The sequence below is a fragment of the Corythoichthys intestinalis genome, chromosome 19, assembly GCF_030265065.1.
Source record: "Corythoichthys intestinalis isolate RoL2023-P3 chromosome 19, ASM3026506v1, whole genome shotgun sequence".
Taxonomy (NCBI): domain Eukaryota; kingdom Metazoa; phylum Chordata; class Actinopteri; order Syngnathiformes; family Syngnathidae; genus Corythoichthys; species Corythoichthys intestinalis.
Window position 1 is genome coordinate 6,237,098 of NC_080413.1, and position 26,058 is coordinate 6,263,155.

Consider the following 26,058-nt stretch of genomic DNA (forward strand, 5'->3'; position numbering starts at 1 on the left):
GTGGCGCGTGATCAAATCACCCATTGCACCATGAAACTGCGTCAGACTACGGGCATGATGGAGTACTGTCTGGAGGTGCTAAAGGAGAACGACCCTAGTGGCTTTCTTCAGGTAAGACCTCAGCCCTAATGACAGCCAAAATGGAGAGAAATCACTATTAATTTTCCACACAAAATAGTGAAGAAAATATGAATTTGAATATGGTTAACAGACGTTTACAGTTACATGCCACTGCGTCATGCTTTACTGGTTATTTAAAATACAGTGGTATGAAAAAGTACCTGAACCTTTTGGAAATTCTAACATTTCTTCATAAAATCACCATCAAATGTGAGCTAATCTTTGTCAGAATCACACAGATGAAAATACAGTGTCTGCTTTAACTAAAACCAGCCAAACATTTATAGGTTTTCGTATTATAATGAGGATAGTATGCAAACAATGACAGAAGGGGTAAAAAAAGTAAATGAACCATCACATTTAATATTTTGTGGCCCACCCCTTTGGCAACAATAACTTCAACCGGACGCTTCCTGTAGCTGCAGATCAGTGTGGCACATCGATCGGGCCTAATCTTAGCCCATTCTTCTTTACGAAACTGCTGTAGTTCAGTCAGATTCCTGGGATGTCTGGCATGAATGGTCTTTAGTTCATGGGTTGATAACACACATCACTTAAAAGTTAGGATTTTTTCCCACGTGTTTCAATTGAATTTCTATTTGTGTCAAGCCATTTTTAAGTTCTAGTTAAGTTTTAAGTTAGTCTAAACTGTAAGTCCTGATAGGATTTTGAGTTTTTGCAGTGCTCAAAATAAATGTATGATACAGGCTGCATTGGAGCACATTAGCGACCAGTGCTACTTGGTGTTTTATCCAGCAATGACTACTGAGCTAAAATTGATAGCTAGCATTATTGAGTTTTTATTTTACACCCTCATCACTCCACAACACTATGTTATATTAAAGCCTGTATGTAAGACACGTTAGCCATGCATCGACAGTGGTCATAATTAATAGAAACCTAGCCCTCCGCAGGGCTAACGTTAAGTGAGCTAGTGACAGTAAGGTTAATCTTATTTATTAGCGCTTAGCGCTTTACTGCTTTAAGATGGTGGCTGTTTACTAACGCTGCCCAGATGCGGCCGATTCTGTCATTTCACATCTAGTTCAACATACATGTGATCTCTATGAGACTCATCAGAGGCTACCTGCTACCAACGTAGCATCATGCGGGCTAGTAATTAGCAACGTCGGCGTCGTTTGTAGCGGCTGTCGGCTGCAGTAAGTTGTTTTTTTTTTTTTTTGCTTCTTCCTCTACGCACATGACATCAGCGCGTTGTCCCGCATTAAAAGTCGTCCGAGCAAAACGTGATGCTTAGAGCTGTCAAAATAAACGATTACTCGAGGTGAATAAAATTACTCTGATCAGTTTTTAAAATGGAGTTACTCGAGTTGCTCAAGTATTCGTTTCAGCTCTAATATATATATAAAATATGAACTTCCGGTATCGGTATCGGGATCACAATATTTGGCCTTGGTATTACTTGGTATCGGATCGAATCCAAAATCACTGGTATCGCCCATCCCTAATAAAGGGTGGCTTGTCCCTACGTATCAACAGTAGCTAATGTCATGAATATTAATGAGCGGAAGTGACGTGTTGCTTGCGGTACGCCATTACTTGTCGCTTTAACAACGTCACGTCTGCCCGTCGCTGATTGGTCCACTCCGCTGTGGCTTGCTCTGCCCTCGGAATTTTATCCGCCGGACAGTCGCCAGACTCAGTCGCTGGAACAGCGGTGAGTCTGGTATACCAGGCAAACTGACTAGTACCTTGAGGTTATCGTTAATTTGTTTGTGATGTTTTATTACGTGTAAAGATTTCAGATGCCCTGATTAAACGCGTGGCGTCATCTCAGGATCAGTGGGTCAAAGGCAACCTGGAGGCCAAAGTGGGCCCCGATTTTCAGCTCACCCTCAACACGGACGCTCTGCTACAAACCATTCTTCAGCTAGATTTCTGCCAGGGCAAAGGTAAATATATCAAATCCGTGCTTTTTCAGTGACGAAAGCACTTATTTTGCGTACTCATTGTTTTGTAACCCGAACGATGCCCACCAGCATTCAAAACGACAAAATGCAGTTATTACCATAAACCTCGCTGAAAGCTGCCAGATCTGCAGATTAAATTTAATGCTGAGTAATTAAGTGTTACATAACGGCCTACTCGTAGTGATGAGGCACTGTCTGTGGGTTTAGAATGTGCTTAAATAGATGACTACATTGTTTTAATCACGCTCTAAACTAATCACTTTTGGATGATTGCGTCTCAATACTAAAACCATGAAGGAATTGATGCTAAGGACTGTTGAGAATGTTGATCTTAGCATGTGCCTCATCACCACAATGGTATTTCCAGACGTGCAGGACGGTCCCTTATTGAAACAAATGCAGCAGGCAGCAGGCAGTGCTGAAGCTGAAATCGACACACAAAGCCCAGGAGGTATTATTTTACCAAACTTGTCGTCCTTCTCCCCATCATTCCTCCCCCCGGAAGCACTAACGGTACATTCCGGTTGAAAACGTAACCCGTCTTCCCGTCCGTGACACTCACCCACGCATGGTTTATTTTGAAAAAGCTCTTCAGGTTGGCACTTCCTTCCCTGGAACGCACCAAAAAGAATCCACAGTACCGAGATTTATAGCCTCAGGTAGTTGTCTGTTTCTTTTTTAGGACAGATTGGCATTAATGTATTGCGAAATACAAAAAAACTGCACTGTGGTTTAGTTTTTAAGATAGGAAACAGAACTACCATGGCTATAAATGCACATTTTATGTTGAATAATGCATATATTGAATCTATACGTACATACTGTTTGTCTTATTTCCTTCCCTCCCACTTTGTCTTTTAATAATGTAATTATTATTAGAGAATTGTTGTTCGAATTCTCAATTAGCCTGAATTTAGCCAGAGTTATTTTTTAAGGCTCGGTTAATTCTGAGTAAACTTAGGCATATACTGTATTTATTATTCTTAAAGCAACACAAGGTAACTTTTCAGTTTTGGTCGATTTTAGCTACACCGGTGGTTGCCGTTAGTTGTTTTGCCTTAAAGTGATCCTCTAACTTAAATACATGTAGGCTGTAATAAACCACAATTGTTCTCTTGTACTAAAATATGTTGTTAGAAACACATAAAATGTTAAATCAATGGCAATATTTTATAATATTTAGTCCATATTTTGACCGTTAGTTGGCGCCATGGTTTGCGGGCTCGCAGTGATGACGTCATTGGGATTTTTCCAAATGTTTAGCGTGTTCAACAATTGCTAATTGCTGCCTAAACTCGCGAAGTCAAATGCCACGATGTGCTGCTTTTGGATGCAATTTCCAGTCAAATGGAAACAAGGGGAGTGAAGTGAGTGGTCAAGGTGGAATTATCATTTTTAGTGAATAAATGTGCATAAGTGGAAGCTTCTCCCCCTTTTTGGTCCCTGTATGCACTTAGCCTCCCCACCACGCGTTACAACTGGCGCCCGAACATTTTTCCTGGATCCTCAGTCAAGTAAGGGATCCGTCTATTTTCTGGATCCGACGGTCCCACCGCATCTGCAATATTGGTTTCGGATCGGTCCATTTTTTTTGATTCGTCGGTCTACAGCGGCTTTTCGGATCAGTCTGTTTTGTGGAATCGACGGCCCGATCGCGGCTGCGACATTGCCATGGGATCGGTCTAATTCCTGGATCTTTGAGTGAGTAAAAAACGCGGATTCGGATTACTATTGCTATCTTCTTTTGTTGACTATTCTTCGTGGGAGTTTTCCCCAAATCATACTAAATAATTAAAGCACTATGGCACGCTACAGTGACGACAGTGACTCTGACGTGGACCTTACAACAATGTTGGAGTTCGTCAGGGAACGCGTGTTTGCGTACTGCTGAGCTCCCGAGTGAAGAGTGGTCAAGGTGGAAATATTTTTTATGAATAAATGTGCATAAGTGGAAGCTTCTCCCCTTTTTGATACTTTTATACACGTATCCTAGCTACCGAGCGTTACAATGTACAAGACATGGATTACACAAGGTGTGCTCTTTGGCCTGTACTGTATGTAAAGCACACGACAGCTCTGGATGCTAACAATCTACATGATTATATTGGGATAAGTTTGAAAAGGCAATATATCTGCTAATAAAACCGGACAGCATACACTCTCGCTCCCAACCGGAGTTGCAACAGGACTCTCTCGCATCACCAGTTTTGCCCAACTTTTGTCTTATCAGGTATTTGCTGCACGCATTTTTCCCTGAAGCTCGTCTTGTGAACGACCAACAGTGAACTGCTCTTCACTTTTCAGATCTGGTTCAAATAGGAAGGGTAGAACCGACGACATGTTGAGAAAGCTAACGAGTGACACGCTGGAATTTCGGCAACGGGACCGGTGACGTCACGCACTGCGACGTAACAAGAATGGCGACCTATCACTTAAAATAATTTTACAAACTTTATTAAAACAAAAACATTAAGAGGGGTTTTAATATGAAATTATTATAACACATACTAACATTTATCTTTTAAGAATTACTTGTCTTAAAAATAGAGGATCCCTTTAAGGGGGACTGTGTTTCCCATGGGGACCAGCGCACACTGTCACATAGGGTGTGACAAAATATCGAAATGGTGATATATCGTGATACTTTGGATCCCAAAAGGTTATCAATATTCTCCTTCCAAGAATCGAGATATCGTTTTAAAAAAGTGTCAATGTTTAAAAAAAAAAAAAAAAAAAAAAGGGACCAACAAGTTGCTACCAAAATCTTCCACCATAATAGTGTCTCAGTTAACTCTAAGGCTGCCATTGACTGTGCTTGACGCCCAATCCATTTAGACTGGGAACGTTCGTTCATTCGAAATAGGGCTGCTTATTTTAGTAGTCGATTAATGGATGAACTATTTAGTTCAATATTCGAGTGATCGGATAAGGAACATAAAAAAAATTTACCTGAGCTGAGCCTCACACGGTATATATAAAAACAAGAGGATCTATGTACAACAAAACAACAATTGGCTAACTTAGATAGCAAAAAGTCTGCGAGCTTAAATGCTATAAAATGCTAACACTTTTTTACAATGCTCTTAACAAATGGCTCAGACACATATTCCCACAAAAATGGCTAAATATACCTTTCAACTAAATTATGAATGCATTTAAAAAATCATTAGCTCAAACAAAAACTTAGCTTATGTTGGTCTTAACAGGGAGCAGATGGATTCAGCCATGTGAATTGAGGTAGACTAGAGGGCCGTGTATCCACCCAAATCAATAAAACTAAATGCAAACACTTTCAAAACAAACCATTACAACGCCACTTTAATTAAACGAATCCTCGAAGCAGCAAAATTTAATTTGAATATTTTTTTCTAATCAAATACTCGAGTCGATTAATTGTTGCAGCAATGATTCAAAACCAGAGCATTCGCAGTCATTCTGTCCGATTTTCGGGGAAGTAACTGAAAATCAACAGGTAAATGACCTTAAATGGCCTAAAATTACCTCATTGCCTGGCATTGGCTGATATGAAACATCTGTATGAAATCAGTGACCTCTTTTTTTTACCAAAGACTGCTTGAATACTCCACTGATTTCCAATGTTTGCCCTACGAATGAACCTAACCTGATTGCTTTAACCACTGTTAATAATCCACTTGATCCTTCTCGTTTACTCACAATCCAACATACCGGATCAACCCGTTTGTCTTTGAACTGTCTGTTTTCCTCCGAACCGCCAATGATCGCTCAGTAAACATTGTGACATGTAACCCATTATCCCCTCTTAGTGGAGTCTGGACCTCCAGTGCCGTCAGCTCCGCTCTTGCAGTTAGAGAAGTGCTGCAGTGGCAACAACAGCGCCACCCTGGCTTGGAGGGTCACAGCGCCACAAGCAGCGCCCATCGAAGGGTACATCCTGGAACTTGACGACGGCAACGGAGGGCAGTACAGGGTTGGTTGATACACACACAGTAGACTTTTGAAAAGGTCCTAAGATTTTTTTCTTGTAAATACACGATGAGTTTGATAACAGTAAGAGTTTGGTTTCACAGGAAGTGTACGTGGGTAAGGAGACTGTTTGCACAGTGGATGGTCTTCACTTCAACAGTGTGTACAACACTCGAGTCAAGGCCTACAACGCTGTCGGTGTGGGGCCTTACAGCAAGACCGTGGTGCTCAAGACCTCTGATGGTACGATTTATGACCAGTGTTCATCTTGCTAAACTGCCAAATATTGCCATTCTTCAATCTACATAATTGCAACCCATTCAATTTGTACTAAATACTCAAGAACACAAACGCTAGCTAATTGTCTTTTTGTCAATCCCTAAACCAAAATGCATCCTATTTGCTCTTCTTTCTGAAAAATGTTATCAGGCACAAAACACACTCTTTTGTGTCTGTTGTCCATCTTGGACAATTCATTTACATAAGATTCCACATTGGTGGCACAGGATAACTAGACAGTGGGGCAAATAAGTATTTAGTCAACCACCAATTGTGCAAGTTCTCCTACTTTAAAATATTAGAGAGGCCTGTAATTGTCAACATGGGTAAACCTCAACCATGAGAGACAGAATGTGGAAAAAAAGACCCAAAATCACATTGTTTGATTTTTAAAGAATTTATTTGCAAATCATGGTGGAAAATAAGTATTTGGTCAATACCAAAAGTTCATCTCAATACTTTGTTATGTACCCTTTGTTGGCAATAACGGAGGCCAAACGTTTTCTGTAACTCTCCACAAGCTTTTCACACACTGTTGCTGGTATTTTGGCCCATTCCTCCATGCAGATCTCCTCTAGAGCAGTGACGTTTTGGGGCTGTCGTTGGGCAACACGGACTTTCAACTCCCTCCACAGGTTTTCTATGGGGTTGAGATCTGGAGACTGGCTAGGCCACTCCAGGACCTTGAAATCCTTCTTACGAAGCCACTCCTTTGTTGCCCTGGCTGTGTGTTTGGGATCATTGTCATGCTGAAAGACCCAGCCACGTTTCATCTTCAATCCCCTTGCTGATGGAAGGAGATTTTCACTCAAAATCTCTCGATACATGGCCCCATTCATTCTTTCCTTTACACAGATCAGTCGTCCTGGTCCCTTTGCAGAAAAACAGCCCCAAAGCATGATGTTTCCTCCCCCATGCTTCACAGTGGGTATGGTGTTCTTCGGATGCAATTCAGTATTCTTTTTCCTCCAAACACGAGAACCTGTGTTTCTACCAAAAAGTTCTATTTTGGTTTCATCTGACCATATCACATTCTCCCAGTCCTCTTCTGGATTATCCAAATGCTCTCTAGCGAACGGCAGACGGGCCTGGACGCGGACTGGCTTCAGCAGGGGGTCACATCTGGTAGTGCAAGATTTGAGTCCCTGGCGGCAGATAGTGTTACTGATAGTAGCCTTTGTTACTTTGGTCCCAACTCTCTCTAGGTCATTAACTAGGTCCCCCCGTGTGGTTGTGGGATTTTTGCTCACCATTCTTGTTATCATTTTGACGCCATGGGGTGAGGTCTTGCATGGAGCCCCAGATCGAGGGAGATTATCAGTGGTCTTGTATGTCTTCAATTCTCTAATGATTGCTCCCACAGTTGATTTCTTTACACCAAGCGCTTTACCTATCGCAGATTCAGTCTTCCCAGCCTGGTGCAGGTCTACAATTTTGTCTCTGGTGTCCTTTGACAGCTCTTTGGTCTTGGCCATAGTGGAGTTTGGAGTGTGACTGACTGAAGTTGTGGACAGGTGTCTTTTATACCGATAGTGAGTTAAAACAGGTGCCATTAATACAGGTAACGAGTGGAGCCTCGTTAGATCTCGTTAGAAGTTAGACCTCTTTGACAGCCAGAAATCTTGCTTGTTTGTAGGTGACCAAATACTTATTTTCCACTCTAATTTGGAAATAAATTCTTTAAAAATCAAACTGTGATTTTCTGGGTTTTTTCCACATTCTGTCCCCCATGGTTGAGGTTTACCCATGTTGACAATTACAGGCCTCTCTAATCTTTTCAAGTAGGAGAACTTGCACGATTGGTGGTTGACTAAATACTTATTTGCCCCACTGTATGTTAGGTTCATTCAAGACTTCTGGCACTCGAACACTGAATACGTCTCGGACAATTCCACCCGCAGTCCCAAATGTTCCGCCAGACATCTCGTTGACTCACTACAAGCGCCAGACTCATATTTCGCTCCTCCGCTCCCTCTTGTTCCCTGCGGTACAAGTCATGCGATTCCTGTGATTCACCGCTGTGAAATCATGACTGCTTCTTCCTCCACAGTGGCCTGTTTCGCTTTCGATCCCACCTCGGCTCACCGGGACATTGTCCTGACTAATGAGAATCTGACGGTGTCGTGTAACAGCTACGACGACCGCGTGGTGCTCGGGACTGCAGCCTTCTCCAAGGTGACATTTTAGGATGTCAACGTCAGCTTTTTCTATATTTGAAGCGGTATTCAAATAATCTCTTGCGATAATAGGGTGTCCACTACTGGGAGGTTTTGATCGACCGCTACGACAACCACCCGGACCCTGCGTTTGGCATCGCTCGCATTAACACGGTGAAGGACATGATGCTAGGCAAAGACGACAAAGCTTGGGCTATGTATGTGGACAACAACCGCTCCTGGTTCATGCACAACAACTCGCACACCAACAGGTAAATATTGATTCCAAGCATAAAAACTACAGACAAACCACAACACTGGGCGGAAACTCTAACAAATTGATGGTTCACCCCTTTGTATGCGTGCAGGGCAGAGGGCGGCATCACTAAGGGCTCGACAGTGGGCATTCTCCTAGATCTGACCAAGCACACTCTGACTTTCTTCATCAACAAGGAACAACACGGACCGACTGCCTTCGAGAACTTAGATGGCGTCTTCGTGCCTGCCGTCAGCCTCAACAGAAACGTCCAGGTCAGTACTTTTTAACATTCCTGATGCTAGTTCCGTTCATTTTCTGCCAATCTCTAACAGTTCAAATGGATCGAATGTCTATCACCATCAAGTTAATGGCAGCCAAAGAGTATTTATCAACAGAAATTGTGTTGGCGTATCTATAACGAGTAGATCTACAAATTGATCTTAAGTAACCATACCAGAAAAGATTTTTGAAAAGTTTTTAACTACTATTTTAGAGTCTGTCTGACAATTTCCAATTCCAGGAGTCCTTCAAAAAAAAATTTTTTTTTTTTTAGAATTTCGCATTTCTACCAAATTAAAATGGTCTTGTTTCATTGGGCGAATAGGTCGAGTTTAAAACAGGCATGACAATCTCTAATTTTTCGGCGAAATTCGCCATTTTGAAGTAGAAAAGGGTGACCTACGTGAATTGTGTAGATCCGAGGAGAACATTTTTAAGGAGGGGGTATCTGGAGATTTTTTTAATGTCGGACACTTGGTACACAAGCGGGGAAAGCGGTACAAAGCCAAAAAAGGGCAAACAGAGTGGCCAAAACATTGACTTATTTCAACGAAACAGAGTACACTGTTGTGTCCTGTCTCTATAATGCCAAGCTTGGCTGTACGTCGGCCGTGAATGAACACTTAAAGCGCCGTCACCCAGTTGTAATTTTGGAAGACGACAGGAGACAATTACAAGCTGTTAGATCAAAAGTCTAACTAACTAACGACATGTTTTATTGAAGTTGCTAAGTCTGTCGCGATATGCAATGAGTCCATTTATCGCACTGTAAATAAACATGAGGGCGGTAATTTTCATGGCGGCGTTTTGTCGGCGCGCACGCATGCACAAATAACGCATGTTTATTGGTCATCAACACGCCGTAGAATTAAAGTTCAGACATACAAAACAAGGAAACACATCTATATTAAACACTGTAAACTAGGGCTGGAGCTATCGAATATTTTAGTAATCGAGTAATCGACAGAAAATTCTATCGATTATTCGAGTAATCGGATAAAACAAATATATTTTTAGGTGAAGAGCAATTATAAATATACATGAGAAAAAGACATTTAATCCAATATTGAACCATTTTCAGTCAATCAATGTCTTCATTTTCAATGTACATTGTTGAAAACAGCCAACAATTGCATCCAAGATGTGACTAGAAAAAAAAATCCCTGCTTTCACTCAAAAATCTTCTAGATCTTATTTAAAAAAAAAAACAAAAAACTTTTTTTACCTAAAAATGTAATTACGCTTGATAACACACTTCACTTGAAAGCTTCGTGTTTTCCCCATGTGTTTCAATTTAATTTCCATTTGTGTCAAGCTATTTTTAAGTTTTAGTTAAGTTTTAAGTTAGCCTAAACTGTAAGTACTGGTAGGATTTTGAGTATTTGCAGTGTTCAAAATAAATGTATGATGCCTGCTGTATTGGAGCACATTTATTCAGTAATGATTACTGAGCTAAAACTGACAGCTTTATTTTGTTTTAATTTTACACCCTCATCACTCTACAGCGTTGGGTTTTTGCAGATTAAATAAAGCCTGTATGTGAGACACGTTAGCCACGCACCGACAGTGGTTATAATCAATAGAAACCTAGCCCTTCGAAGGGCTAACGTTACGTGAGCGAGACAGTAACGTTATATTTATTAGCGATGAGAAGTCTACTGCTTAAAGATGGTGGCTGTTTACTCACGCTGCCCAGATGCGGCCGAGTCTGTCTTTCACATCTAGTCTTAAATGAATGCGATATCTATGAGACGCATCGGACACTACCTGCTGCCAAACTAGTATCATGCGGGCGTAGTTTTTAGCAACGTCGGCGTAGTTTGTAGCGGCTGTCGGCTGCGGTAAGTTTAAAAAAATTATTTTTATTGCTTCTTCCTCCACGCACGTGACGTCAGCGCGTTGTCCCGCATTAACGGCAAAACGTGATGCTTAGAGCTGGCAAAATTAAACGATTCCTCGAGGTGAATAAAATTACTCGGATCAGTTTTTAAACTCGAGTTACTCGAGTATTCGTTTCAGCTCTACTGTAAACGTTAGCATTACTACATTGAGGCTAATGGGGAAGAAAGACAACCTACTTTTGCCTGCTATAAAACATTGGCAGTCTTCTCCAAAACACAAACTTGCGGTTAAAAGGTGACACTTCAAACATGAAAAATCGCTGGTAAACAGCATTTGCAAATGAAAAAAATGGGGGGGAAATTATTACTGACACCACATGCAATGACAAAAAGAGCTTTTTTTGCGGAATGTAAAGCTTACGGTTAGCGGTTTTACGAACGTACTTCCGGTGAACATTTCAAAATAAAAGCATGTCATGTTGGTCATAAAAATAACAATTTCTGGAGTTAATCCCACATACTTCAGAATTGAGATTCTACACTAAGAATAACTTTAAAATGACACCCCTTATGAAAAATCTGATTGGCAATGAATAATTATACTACTACTATTATATATAGTAGTATACTATTAGTGCTAGTATTTTTTTTTTAAGAATTGTTTTGAATCATGTAGGAAAGGCGAAGTCAGTGTTCTGAATCTGTTAACATTCCATTCTTTTGCACTAGTTAATGCTATCAGCATTTGACCTTGTTGTTTAATTGTGATTTATTGTTTTTATTTACCTGTTTATTTGTACATTGATAAAGAATTTAAGTGTTTCAAAATGTTTTTGCGAATTAATAAGCGTCATCAAAAATTTCATTGCTAAATTAGTAAAACAAAGGGTATTTTTTATTTTTATTATTAGGTTAGTCGACTAATCGTAAAAATAGTCGGCTGACTAATCGGGACAAAATTAGTCGTTAGCCCTAATTGTTAAGTGTACCGGAACATATTTCCTTCACACCCTTCTCACCTTTTTAACCCCTGACCCATTTTCATGCCTGTTCAAATATCTGGTGTCAAAGGCACTTTTACTTAGCAACCTAAACTTTTGTAGATATGGCTATAATGAGTAGACCTACAAAGAAGTATGATAGTTCCGATGGCTATCACAGTTGGAGCTGGTTATACACCAATGTATACCAATCATGAGCAGTCCTACAAGGACTACAAATTCTCATTGACTTTTCCATCTTGCTTTAGGTGACCCTATCAACAGGCCTGGAGGTGCCAACGGACCTCAAACAGTAGATAACATCTAACTGATGGCCTTCTACAGACAAGCCAACGATGTCAACAACCTGGTTCTTTCAAGGTTCCCCATCGTGTCTGCTCCACCATTTCTAATAGCTTATTGTAGATTCAATTTCTGTCAGCGGATGCTTGACACCAACAGTCCCTTTGTAAAAATTGGGAGGCCAATTAACACAGCCGCACGCACAATTAAGCACACTCTGCAGGGCTACAGCTTGTCATCTCGCATCAATATCCAACACGGTGTCTTGACGAGGCCGAATTACGAGGAAGACATTTTAGGGTGACAGCGACAAAGGCTTTTGTTGGAGTTCAAACAGCAACTCAGGTTGTTACTGTCGTAAAATATTCATGAGTTCTACTGCAGCAGTAGCTGCAATGTCACTTTAGATTCAATGCGGGAAAAATGTCTTCATGAGTTGCTTAAGTCAGTTTTATTTTACTGCCTCGCGATGGTAAAATTTCATTTAAGTTTAGGCTTATGTGACATCGTTTGCTGCACTACGTATACTTAATTTACAAATAATGTGTCGACTCCACTCTATAGTAGGGCAGAGCGATTTTTTCCACTTTGTCCGTTCTCAATTATCGTCACGATTTGGATTCGCATTTCTTTTAAATGATTGACCCTCGCTCTCATCAGCTGTCATGTACAATTCGACCACATTTGATTGAGGAACTACACTCATGGTGGATCGCTAAACTCTCAAAATGCCATATTTTTCGAACTATATGTCACACCTCACAATAAGTTGCGCCAGCCAAAAAATGTGAATTGATTAGGGGGGAAAAAAACATATGTTATATTTTGGGGGGGAAATTTATTTGATAAAATCTAACACCAGGAACAGACATGTCATCTTGAAAGGCAATTGAAAATAAAAATAGAATACAAAATAACAGGCTGAGTAAGTGTACGGTATGCTAATGTTACATGGCGCTAGGGGTGCAGCAATCGATTATTTTAGTGGTCGATTAATCTGTCAACTACTTAGTTCGAATAATCTGATTAGGAACATTAAATGTAAAACAAAGGTGATTGCACATTCAAAAGAGCATTAAATTGGAATACAAAATAAAATTCTCAAATGTTTCTTCGAACTATGCAGAATTGCATTTTTATTTAAAAATAAAATAGTTGCGCTTAGCCTAAAAGGTATCAAAAAATTAAATGTAGATCTCAGTACAACAAAAGAACAATTTGGCTAACTTGCATAGCAAAAGTCATATAGCTTAAATGCTAAAAAAAGCCAACTTTTTTTTCCCAATTGTCTAAACAAATCATTCAAACACCTTCCAAAGAAAACGGCTAAAAATACCTATACACTAAATTACGAATGCATAAGAAAACATTAGCTCAAACAAAACTTACCTTATGTTGTTCTTAATAGGGAGCAGCTGGATTCAGCCATGTTAAATGAGTTGTCATATTCACCGTTTCCTGAGTGTTTCTTCAAACAATGCAGAATTGCACTTTCATTTAAAAATAAATGAAAATACCTAAACTTAGTTTCAAACGGTAATAAAGAAAATAAATGAGGATCTAAGCACAGACAAAAGAACAATTTGGCTAACTTGCATAGCAAAAGTCTGCTAGCTTAAATGCTGTAAAATGCTAACTGTTTTTTTTTTTTGCAACGCTCTTAATGAATCGTTCAAATGCATTCCCACAAAAACAACTGAATATACCTATAAACTAAATTACAAATGCATAAAAAACATTAGCTCAAACAAAAACTTACCTTATGTTGGTCTTAACAGGTAGCAGGTGGATTCAGCCATGTTAAATGAGTATTTCATATTCACTGTTAGCACTAGAGTGCAGCGTATCCACCCAAATCAATAAAACTAAATGCACTTTCAAAACAAACAATTTCAACTCCACTCTAATCAAATCAAAAATTGATTCGAAGCTTTTTTCTAGTCGAATTACTCGAGTTAATCGCTGCAGCACTACATGACGGATAAACAACGAACAGAGAACGTATCCGATATGTTACCGTAACATAGCTATCAAGCGTTATTCAGGTAACTACAGCATAAAGAAACACAGACCTTGAGCGCCCTCTTGTGGTTCAGTGTGAAAAAATCATATGAAATGATATAATACTCTCCAGAGTATGTCGCACCCCCAGCCAAAGTATGAAAAAAACTGACTTGTAGTCCGAAAAATATGGTACTAAATTTACAATATGAAGTAACAGTTGATGAAGTTGCATTTTAATGTGTCGAATACACTCTACATTAGTGCTGTGCGTTTTTTTTTTTTTTCATGTTGTGTGGTCTCGATTATCGTCACGATTTTTATTTATTCCTTGAAATGACTGACTCTGGCTTTCATAAGTTGTCACGTACATTTCGACCACATTTCATTGACGAATTGCGCTAAATCGCTACATCATCAATCACGTTCATGCAATCATATGGCACTACTCTACACCTGTGAGTGTATTTAACCCTTAAAGCATCACTATGTAACTTTTCAGTTTTGGTCGATATTAGCTACGCCGGTGGACAAAAGCGGTAGTGTTTTGCCTTAAGAAGGACTGCATTTCCCATGAGGACCAGCACTGCGTCTCCCTCCCTTTTTTCCCCACCTCAAAACTTTTTGTCTCGTTGCTCTGCCATCTGTGCAGAATTTGCGCGAAAGCATGCGCATCAACTTCATAATGACTGGGGAAAGCGTCGTATGCCGTGAAGCAGTCAGCACATTTGTAATTTTTTTGTGTGGCCACCCTTCTCAAAATTAATTAGTGATGGTGAAAGCGATACAGACCCCCTTAAGATATAAAAGAGGTGTCATTCAACTAGTTGTCAGTCGAAATATCATCACAAAAGCTATGAAAATATTTTATAAAGGTTGAAGTTACCTAGTGTTGCTTTAAAGCCACTCTTTCGTTAATCCACAAACATTCCCATTTCAATTTCCTACCAAAAGACAACAAATTACAGCATAAGAGAGGTTTAACATGTTTTAACTCTCACTCCGACAGAAAGAAAATTTGAGCACAAGAACAACGCTGCTTAAGTCACTGCGTCGTTGAGATCTAACAAGGCCGAGCGTCTTTCTCCCTCAAACAGCATCCGTGATGTGTTTGCAGCAGGGGGTAGCTCGAGCGTATTTGAAAAAAAAAAAAAAATCTCAAGACAAAAAGTGAATATTTTATACACCACGTTGGGAACGAGTTTTTTTTTTTTTTGTCACCTCATGGTAATTTTATAGCAGACTCCCTGCGGTGTTGCCTTCAGTCAATGAAAAGTGGCTCTTGATAAGGCACACTGCTGCAAAAGATCACTGTGACAAGGAAGGGAACACTGAGCCACTTTAAATAACCTGCCACAAGTTTTATTTTAACTCGATAGCAAATAGTTCAGATCAGTGTCTAATTTCATATATCATTGCGGTGCAGAAATGATTTGATGAAACGTCAACCGCATCTTGTAAATAATGAATATGCTGATAATAATGGTGAAAATTAAAGTTTACAAAATGCTGTATCTAAAGCTGCGTTGTAAATAGCCTCCTGCGTTATTTATTGTTACTGCCAACTGCTGTGAAAGCGCGCCCTCAGCTGCCTGAAGGGGGAACTACAACCACTCCGGCCTCCAGACAGGATTTATTGATCAAAAGCCATTGCATTTCACTTTAGAAATACTGTATACGTAAAGATATATATCAAATTGGTTGCTTATTTTCTGTATATTCCTTGATTATTTTATTCAAAGCTGTAGAATGCAAAATATATGCTAATATGCCATGTAAATGTTATTTTGAATTAACCATCAATTTTGTAACATCCGTCAGCTTAGCTTGACTCACAAGTCAAATACTTTAAAAATACATTGTCGTGCCAAAAGTATTTGGCAATATATTGTATAAAATTATATATGGACAAAAGTATTAAGACATTCCTCTTAATCATGAAAGTGTGGACAAATTTGATATTGATAATGCATCTGAACAGAAAACAAAGAACAAGCTTTCATGATTGGTTATATATTCTACCTAACTTTAAGTACAGTGGTATGAAAATGTATTAGAACCTTTTGGAATTTCTCACATTTCTGCATAAAATCACCATCAAATGTGATCAGATCTTTGTCAGAATCACACAGATGAAAAAAACAGTGTCTGCTTTAACTAAAACCACCCAAATATTTAAAGGTTTTGATATTTTAATGAGGATAATATGCAGACACTGACAGAAGGGAATAAATAAGAGAACCATCATATTTAATATTTTGCCCCCCCCTCCCCCCTTTGGCAGCAATAACTTCAACTAGACGCTTCCTGTAGCTGCAGATCAGTCTGGCACATCGATCAGCACTAATCTTGTCCCATTCTTCTCTACAAAACTGCTGTATTTCAGTCAGATTCCTGTGTTGAATCGCTGTCTTTAGGCCATGCCACAGCATCTCAATTGGGTTCAAGTCTGGACTTTGACTTGGCCACTCCAGAAAGTGTATTTTGTTCTTCTGAAACCATTCTAAAGTTGATTTACTTCTGTGTTTTGGATCAGTGTCTTGTTGCATCATCCATCCTCTTTTAAGCTTCAACTGTCTGACAGACTCTCTCAGGTTTTCCTGCAAAACATCCTGATAAACTTTTGAATTCATTTTTCCATTAATGATTGCAAGTTGTCCAGGCCCTGAGGCAGGAAAACAACCCCAAATCATGATGCCCCCTCCACCATGCTTCACGGTGGGGATGAGGTGTTGATGTAGGTGAGCGGTTTCATTTTTCCTCCACACATGACGTTGTGTGTTACTCCCAAACAATTCAACTTCCATCTGTGTGTATCCAAGTGTCTTTTTGCGAGCATTAAATGAGCAACAATTTTTAATAGACAGCAGTGGCTTCCTCCGTGGAGTCCTCCCATGAACACCATTCTTGGCCATAGTTTTACATATTGTTGATTTGTGCACAGACATATTGAACTGTGCCAGTGATTTCTGTAAGCAGTTAGCAGACACGCTAGGGTTCTTTTTTACCTCTCTGAGTATGCTGCGCTGAACTCTTGGTGCCATCTTTGGTGGACGGCCACTCCTCGGGAGAGAAGCAACAGTGCCAAACTCTCTCCATTTGTAGACAACTTCTCAGAATGTCGACTGATGAACATCCAGACTTTTTGAGACGGTTTTGTATCCTCTCCCAGCTTTGTACAAATCAACAATCCTTGATCGCAGGTCTTCAGACAGCTCTTTTGACTGAGCCATGATGCGCATCAGACAATGTTTCTCATCAAGGCATTTCTTACCAGGTGTGTGTTTTATAGTGGGCGGGGAGGTTTAAACCACTCATCAGTGATTGGGCACACACCTGACTTAAAATGTTTGGTAACAATTGGTTTGAATTGCTCTTTAAGTCTTTTAAGGCTGAGGGTTTACTTACTGTATTGGCCTGAATAAAAGACGGCTCTGATTATAAGACGACCCCTCTTTTTCAAAACTCAACCTAGAAAAATGACTTTTTGAACACCAAATTAATTTTTATACAGAAAATAATTAAAGTACATCCGAAACTAATGATTATAACAATATATTTGAGAGAAAAAGCATGTTATTTTGCCTCATTCAAATCTTAATATCTGAACATTCAAATATGTAAACTAAAGTGCAATCACATTCGTAAATGAATGGCTTCTGCTTTTTGAAATGTAAATAAACCAATCTTGTGATAATACAACAAAATTGCAATAACTGCATTAACCATCGACGTGAAGTCTTAGCTGTAACTGTAGTCTTGAAACAACTCTGAAAAAGGAAAAACATTGCAATAAAATAATGCAAACTGGGTAAACTTGAGAGAAGCTGAGATCTGTCATGACAGAACATTGCTTCAATGATATCTGGCGCCATCTAGCGTCATGAATGGGGAGAGTAGCTGAGATCTGTCATGACAGAAAATCGCTTCAATGATATCTGGCGCCATCTAGCGTCGTGAATGGGTATAATGTCAAAAAACACAGTCTTATATTCGGGCCAATACGGTACTTACCCCCCCCCCCCCCCCCCACCCACTTCTGTCATTGTTTGCATGCTATCATTAAATTATGAAAACCTATTAATGTTTGGGTGGTTTTAGTTAAAGAAGACACTGTATTTTCATCTGTGTGATTTTGACAAAGATCAGATCCCATAAATGGTGATTTTATACAAAAATGTGAGAATTTCCCAAAAGTTCAGATACTTTTTCAGACCACTGTAGCATTACAACGTAGCATGATACGCTAGCTGTTAGCACAAGAAGATGGAGGACAGGAATGACGAGTATACGACAGGGCAGGTGAGTGTATTTATTGTGCTTAGATATTATTTCTTCAAACATTCAGGACAAGAATCGCTTAAAATTTGTTGGAACTGTTTCTGGGGGAGGTTTCCTTTTTATATCAGGCCCATAAACGCCCTTTTCTCAGGTCTATCATCATCAAACTCCTACTCGTAGACCAAAATATTGTGAAAGTCTTCCCAGAAGAGTGAAACAACTACATAATTAATTGACTTTCGAGTTTTCACGTCCCAATACTTTTGTCCACATAGGGTATTTGCGATCATCTGCATCAAAGGGCTTTAAATTTTTAGGAACAACATCCCGAGCCCGTAATACGCCAACTTGGCCGCTCACTGTGTTGGCTACTGTGCGTTGTCGAGTAACGGTGCGACAGCATGTCCTTTTACCTCGCACCCGCCCACCCATGAATGTCTTAAACTTTACATATTTATTTATTTAAAGGTACGGTGCTTTGTGTGGGGAGTTTGGGGAGTGCATGTCCTAATATTTCCAAAATGATTTATTGACCAAGTTTGTAAATATGTTTTTGTACGTCGCCCAACTCTTCAGTTTGTTCCGTGTCAAAGTTGCTGCTGTTTCTGTTTAAAAGTGTGAATACATGGAGCTCAACTAGCATTTACTTCCCATTCCTGTTAATTCTTGGAATTTATTCCCCTCATTTAAACACCCTATCCCATCTCTTGCCAAGCTGTGAATGTTTTGTACGACTAAATTGTTTGTATATGAGCATAAGAAAAATACAGATGCAAACAATGTCATTTTTGTTTGTTTATATAAAAAAAACAAAGAAATAAATTACCTGTGATGAAATAGAAATGAGTCTATTTTGTGCATTGACATCCAAGGTAGAGGTAAAAATATAGTTGACTCTGCAGTTTTTCTTTTTGTTTGTATCCTGTCATTTGTGTTTGTTTTTTTTCCTCATTGTCCATTCACAAAAAAAAAAAAAAAAAAAAAAAAATCCATGTGGTGATATGCGATTTACTGGTATCAACCATGATGATTTGAACTTCATCCATAAAGGAAAAAATAATCGACTTTTGGGTCTTCTGCTGTAGTTCCAATGACATCTAGTTAGCGCGTTATAACACCAAAAGTCCCACAGTGCCCACCTCATTTGCGTCCCATCTTGCCCTTGATGGTCTTGATCTCCTTGGGGCTTAGAATCAGCATGCCATCCTTAAAGCGGCCAACTTGACCCGTTGGTGCCGAGGACGACGCCGTTGACTTCTTGTCCCTGCTTCAGTCCGACACACCCATCAGTCAACATTTCCAAGGCAATTAATAACTTTTATATTTTAAGCAAACACTAAAGGGAACCACGAATAGAAAGACTTGTGGTTCTTAAAAGCGAAACGTTATTATAAGTTAAAATAATTTGATATTAAAACCCCTCTTGATGTTTTCGTTTTTATACAATTTGTACAATTAGTTTAACTAGTAAGTTGCCATTGTTGTTGACTTTGCAAGGCGGTGATGTCACTGGGTTACACTGCCGGGCTTCCAGAGTATGACTCTAGCAACATAAACATGTCATCTTCTCAGCCCTTTCAATGTGAACCCGAGAGGAACATTAATGAGCATGACAGCACTGTCGATGTCTCACAAAACGAGCGGCAAAAGCAAAATGAACATGAAAGACTGGATGAGAAGAGATAAGAGTAGGACAAAACCAGTGTTTAGCCAAAATGTGCTACACCGACGATAAGGGTGGTTTAAATACGCTATGTGACTAATGTGGTCAACAAATAAACAATCTGCTTTAAAGCTACCACAAAAAAACACAATGATTAAAGGGTACCTTGGATAGAAAGACATGTAGTTTTTAAAAGATAAATGTTGGTACGAGTTACAATAATTTGATATTAATACCCCACTTAATGTTTTCGTTTAAATAAAATTTGTAAAATTTAAAAAAAAAAATAATAATAAAGTACCGTATTGGCCCGAATATAAGACTATGTTTTTTGCGTTGAAATAAGACTGAAAAAGAGGGGGTCGTCTTAAATTTGCAGTCTAGACATCCCATTCACGATGCTAGATGGCGCCAGATATCATTGAAGTGATGTTCTGTCATGACAGATCTCAGCTACTCTCAAGTTTAACCAGTTTGCATTATTTTATTGCAATGTTTTTCCTTATTCAGATTTGTTTCAAGACTACAGTTACAGTTAGACTTCACTTTGATGGTTAATGGCGTTATTGCAATTTTGTTGTTTTATCACAATAGATGCGTGTTGTTTTGAACATAAGTTTACATATGTGTGTTACAGCTTTACCAATTGTCAAATGTGAAGGAAGGAAAAAGCTTCTAAAAGCACAATTGTCTTAATTGATGTCTGTAAAACTGAACGACTACACATTTAGTGAGGAAAGAACATGTCATATAAAAAAAGTAAAAAATAAGATACTTTGAGGTGAATTACATACTGTTTATGCCACAAAAAAAAAAAAAAAAAAAAAAAAAAAGTCGGACGAGACTCCGGCGTCATAAAGTCGAAGTCGAGTACGTCGTAACCCGGGGACTACCTGTATTCCAAACCGCTCTTGGAATACTAAGAATTATTTTATATTACAAACACGATTAAGCAGTAGATGATGGATGGATGGATGGATGGATGGATGAAACATTTGCATAATTCTAGTCGATATTTAGCTGTGTTTTTAACTTGTATACCGTATTGGCCCGAATATAAGACGGTGTTTTTTGCATTGAAGTAAGACTGAAAAAGAGGGGGTCGTCTTATATTCGCGGTCTAGACATCCCATTCACGACGCTAGATGGCGCCAGATATCATTGAAGCGATGTTCTGTCATGACAGATCTCAGCTACTCTCAAGTTTAGCCAGCTTGCATTATTTTATTGCAATGTTTTTCCCTTATTCAGATTTGTTTCAAGACTACAGTTACAGTTAGACTTCACTTTGATAGTTAATTGAGTTATTGCAATTTTGTTGTTTTATCACAATAGAGAAGGTTTATTTACATTTCCAAAACCAGAAGCCATTCATTTACGAATGTGATTGCACTTTAGTTTACATATTTAAATGTTCAGATATTAAGATTTGAATGAGGCAAAATAACATGCTTTTTCTCTCAAAAATATTGTTATAATCATTTATTTCGGATGTACTGTAATTATTTTCTATATAAAAATTAATTTGGTGTTCAAAACGTCTTTTTTCAAACTTGAGTCTTGAAAAAGAGGGGGTCGTCTTATAATCAGGGCCGTCATATATTCACGTCGCACGGCAGTGACGTCACATGGCCATACTTCACAGTGTCGCTCTTTAAGTACTAGTATACAAGGTAGAGTTTTAAATACACCACAAGGTGTCATTGGCGAGTTCTAAATTAATAAGAGCTCAAGACAATGAGCGCGTTTTGTCCCTCGACAGACGCCGTAGTAGAGTCAGTCACAACAAACAAGACTTGTTATAATGGCTCCCAGAATAAGTTTGTATATTGTGACTAAATATTGCCATCCAGTGTATTTGTTGAGCTAAACGAGTTGCTAAAATGTTTAAATGGAATTTGACCGAACTCTTTATGCATATATATTTTGATTGTGAATTTGTGAATGCCAGTTCTCTTTGTATTGTTGTTTAACTGTGTAAGAATAGCGCCTCATTAATGCAGATTGAAGCACTTTTCTTTTTGTGAACATTGTTTTTTTGAGAGATATATTATTTTTGTTGTATTTTCACGATATGATACTTATGTGAAGGAGTTGCTGAAGCTTATGCCACTAAACGGGGCGATCCGAGCTACGAATCTGAATGCCTGTGTCCACTCTCCTTTCTCTCTGCCTTACACCCCATTGTGCATTAAAGGAAAACTACAGCATCAGTCAAGGGACAAAACGCACTCGTTGGCTTGATCCCTAATTAATTGAAAACTCGCCAGTGACACCTTGTGGCGTATTTAAATCACTACCTAACATAATTAAATAGTGACACTTTTTTTTTTTTTTTTTAAGAGTGACACTGTGAAGTACGGCAAAGCAGCCCTGTGACGTCAACACCCGGCAACCTCAACAACAATGGCGACCTACTACTTCAAATAATTTTACAAATATTATTGAAATTAAAACATTAAGAGGGATTTTAATATCAAATTATTATAACTTGTACAAACATTTACTCTATCTTTTCAGAACTACATGTCTTTCTATCCGTGGATTCCTTTAAAAGTATAAGAGGGAAACACATGCAAAAAGTTCTTTGGGCAATGAAAAGGTAATAAAAAACTCAATAAAAACACAAATAGTAAGTACTCGCCGCTTTTAACAGATGTGCGCGCATGTTGGACATCTCGCCGTGTAGAAAGGAATTACAGAACACCGGTAGTGTTCATCTAGTGACAGTGACAAACTAAGTCATGACCCCGCATATGAAACATGCCGCTCTCCGTAGGTCAAAACATGTACTAAATATCATAGATTTTTAAATCAATGGCAACATTTCATGCGTTTCTAATAACATATTTTAGTAAAAGAGAACAATTGTGGCATGTTAGAGACCACAAGTCTTTAAGTCCGAGGTTCCCTATAACTTACCTTGGTTGAGTCTTCTTTTTCTTTAAGTCCTGGAAAGCCAAACAACCACAAGAACTTACCAAGCAGTTATTTTTGCACTCGAACATAACTTTCAAGCCTTACCGTCTTCACCTCCTCTTTCACTTTATTTTTCTTGTCTTTTATTTGTTCTTGCAGCACCTTGTAGTTCAAATACTTCTTCTTTGCAGGCTATTTTAGTTAACAACGAGTCAAAAAGCTGTTCAACGGGTGATCAAGTAAATAAAGTGAAATGATTTCTTACTCGTGCACCCAACATAATGGCTCGCTCTTCCTCAAAGACTCGCTGCTGTTCCTTCTTGTAGCCCGTAATGCCGAAGCGATGCACCTCCAATCGAGCCTTATACAAAAGATAGCATTAGCGACAACTGAAAAAATATACCACATTATGAGACAAAACTATAGAGTAAAATTGATTACCTTCTCCAAACTGAGACCCTGTTGTGGAGCGTTGGGCTCTTTTTTGGAAATCTCCAGCGGCTGGAGATAAAAGAAAAGAACAATGAGTTAAAAGCATTAGCAGAGGAGTCATTTTAAAGTGTACCTTTTAATGTTTACAGTGAGAAAAGGAAAGAAAATCATAAAACTTACAAGTGTTTCATTGATTTCAGGCATCTGTTTGGTCTTTTTTTGTCTCTTGGTGGGATCGTGGAAGGACACCACCTCCACCTGTGTCACTGCTGGACCTGTAATTGTAATTTTGATCAAAAAAGAATTCATTGTTGAAACTGGTTCATTAGTTGTACGATTTGCACCTTCACTCTCAACGGTCATCTCCGAGAACTCTTGTCCAGCTTCTTGGTCTTCATTGACACTGCAGACGGTAGCAGCATCTTCTGGACCGGCTTTTTGCCCGCATCTTTTCTGCCTTTTCTTTTTCTTTTTTTTCACCGCCCCACCGCCTGTACAGATGAGAGCAAGGAAACATAACAGTTAATATTTTATTTTTTGAATCGTGACATGAATCACATGCTGATTAGAGAACTAACATTTTTTTTTCTGCAGAAAAGAAATAAAACTATTGGCTGAACAGAGACCCCAAAGACAATAATATAATGTTGAGTTGACACATTTTATATATTTACAGTGTAGGGTTGTCAAAAATTTGATGTATCCCTACCTATACGATATACTGTATGGCCACAGGTCACCAGAAATTTCTTGTCAAAATTGATTTTGTACTACTTTGGATGGTAATGAAGTATTATTTTTTCATTTTGCTTGTTAACACATTGGCTGCCATTGACGGCACTTGACATCCAATCCATTTGAAGTGGACGTCTACTACGGATAAACTTCTCTAAAGGGTTTTAATTTTGTTTTTAAGAGCCATATGATATGACGTCTGTCATTGACATCGGCAATGACAATGAAAGAGTTCCTAAAAAAATAATCATCATCATTTTGGGAATTTTGTTTATGTACATTGGTATGAAAAAGTATCTGACCATTTTGGAATTCCTTACATTTCTGCATAAAATCACCAGCAAATGTGATTTTATCTTTGTTAAAATCACACAGATGAAAAAACTGTCTGCTGTAACGAAAACTACCCAAACTTTCACAGGTGTTCACATTTTAATGAGGATAGAATGCAAACAAATGCAGACATGTCTTCAGGTCATGCCACAGCATCTCAATGGGGTTCAAGTCTGGACTTGACTTGGCCACTCCAGAACATGTATTTTGTTCTTCTGAAACAACTCTTTTGACCGAGTAATGATGCACATCAGACAATGCTTCTCATCAAGAAAATTTTGACCAGGTGTGTGTTTTATAGTGGGCAGGGCAGCTTTAAACCACTTGTCAGTGATTGGGCACACACCTGACTTAAATTGTTTGCTGACATCTACAACTCCAGATGCGTGAACAGAGCAAAAAGCATAATAAAAGACAATACACACCCTGGATACAGGTCCATATCAGTCAGAGACAGCTTCTTCGCTAAAGCTGTCACAATACTCAAATCTAGTTTGCATTGAGAAATATTTTGTAAACTGTATTTTGCATTGTTAATAACCAATATTTACTAGTAAATGCTATCACACGTCACTTTACCTATAACACTGCGGCGGTCTACAAATGGACGCATACTGTAAACTGAAACCTGTTTTTGTTGTACTGTTAATAACCAATATTTATTACTGAATGCTGCTATCAAATGTCACCTTACCTACAGTATACCACAAGTGTATCACTATTACAAGTCATTGACTCCCCACTGATGCATTTTATATTGTGTTGTGTAAATATATATATATATATATATATATATATATTAGAGCTGAAACGAATACTCGAGCAACTCGAGTAACTCGAGTTTAAAAACTGATCCGAGTAATTTTATTCACCTCGAGTATTCGTTTATTTTGACAGCTCTAAGCATCACGTTTTGCTCGGACTACTTTTAATGCGGGACAACGCGCTGATGTCACGTGCGTAGAGGAAGAAGCAAAAAAAAAAAAACTTACTGCAGCAGACAGCCGCTACAAACGACTCCGACGTTGCAAAATACTAGCCTGCACATGCTACGTTAGTTGCAGTTAGCTCTGGTGAGTCTCATAGAGATCACATGTATGTTGAACTAGATGCACAATGACAGACTAGGCCGCGTCTGGGCAGCGTTAGCAAACAGCCGCCATCTTAAAGCAGTAGAGCGCTAAGCGCTAACAAAGAGCGCTAAGCGCTAATATATAAGATTAACGTTACGGTCACTACTAGCTCAAGTAACGTTAGCCCTGCGGAGGGCTAGGTTTCTATTAATTAAGACCACTTTCGATGCGTGGCTAACGTGTCTTACATACAGGCTTTAACATAACATAGCGTTGTGGAGTGATGAGGGTGTCAAATAAAAACTCAATAATGCTAACTATCAATTTTAGCTCAGTAGTCATTGCTGGATAAAACACCAAGTAGCACTAGTCCCTAATGTGCTCCAATACAGCCTGTATCATACATTTATTTTGAACACTGCAAAAATTCAAAATCCTATCAGGACTTACAGTTTAGACTAACTAAAAACTTTACTAGAACTTAAAAATGGCTTGACACAAATAAAAATTCAATTGAAAAACGTGGGG

The 26,058-nt window shown here is 38.9% G+C and overlaps 2 protein-coding genes across 7 annotated transcripts in view; one reads left to right on the forward strand and one right to left on the reverse strand.

The window, feature by feature from the left end:
- LOC130907519 (E3 ubiquitin-protein ligase TRIM9) overlaps positions 1-24,058 on the forward strand; it is a 52,918-nt gene extending 28,860 nt beyond the window's left edge. The window contains exons 4-12 of one of the 2 annotated variants that reach the window (XM_057822700.1): positions 1-111; positions 1,880-2,033; positions 2,419-2,502; positions 5,837-6,000; positions 6,101-6,239; positions 8,326-8,450; positions 8,525-8,703; positions 8,800-8,962; positions 12,060-24,058. In XM_057822700.1, coding sequence (XP_057678683.1) covers positions 1-111; positions 1,880-2,033; positions 2,419-2,502; positions 5,837-6,000; positions 6,101-6,239; positions 8,326-8,450; positions 8,525-8,703; positions 8,800-8,962; positions 12,060-12,107 — 1,167 coding nt within the window. In that variant the 3' untranslated portion in view covers positions 12,108-24,058. The remainder of the gene's footprint in view (positions 112-1,879; positions 2,034-2,418; positions 2,503-5,836; positions 6,001-6,100; positions 6,240-8,325; positions 8,451-8,524; positions 8,704-8,799; positions 8,963-12,059) is intronic. The other variant, XM_057822701.1, reaches the window with a different exon arrangement.
- Positions 36-26,058, reverse strand: part of c19h1orf131 (chromosome 19 C1orf131 homolog) — a 27,373-nt gene continuing 1,350 nt past the window's right edge. The window contains exons 2-9 of one of the 5 annotated variants that reach the window (XM_057822704.1): positions 23,734-23,880; positions 23,570-23,664; positions 23,399-23,458; positions 23,223-23,318; positions 23,063-23,149; positions 22,961-22,989; positions 19,515-19,642; positions 36-125 (exon numbers count right to left, since the gene is read on the reverse strand). In XM_057822704.1, the coding sequence (XP_057678687.1) occupies positions 19,516-19,642; positions 22,961-22,989; positions 23,063-23,149; positions 23,223-23,318; positions 23,399-23,458; positions 23,570-23,664; positions 23,734-23,880 (641 nt within the window). In that variant the 3' untranslated portion in view covers positions 36-125; position 19,515. Of the gene's footprint in view, positions 126-18,123; positions 19,455-19,514; positions 19,643-22,960; positions 22,990-23,062; positions 23,150-23,222; positions 23,319-23,398; positions 23,459-23,569; positions 23,665-23,733; positions 23,881-26,058 lie in introns of those variants that run through there. The other 4 variants (XM_057822707.1, XM_057822706.1, XM_057822705.1 and 1 more) reach the window with 4 other exon arrangements.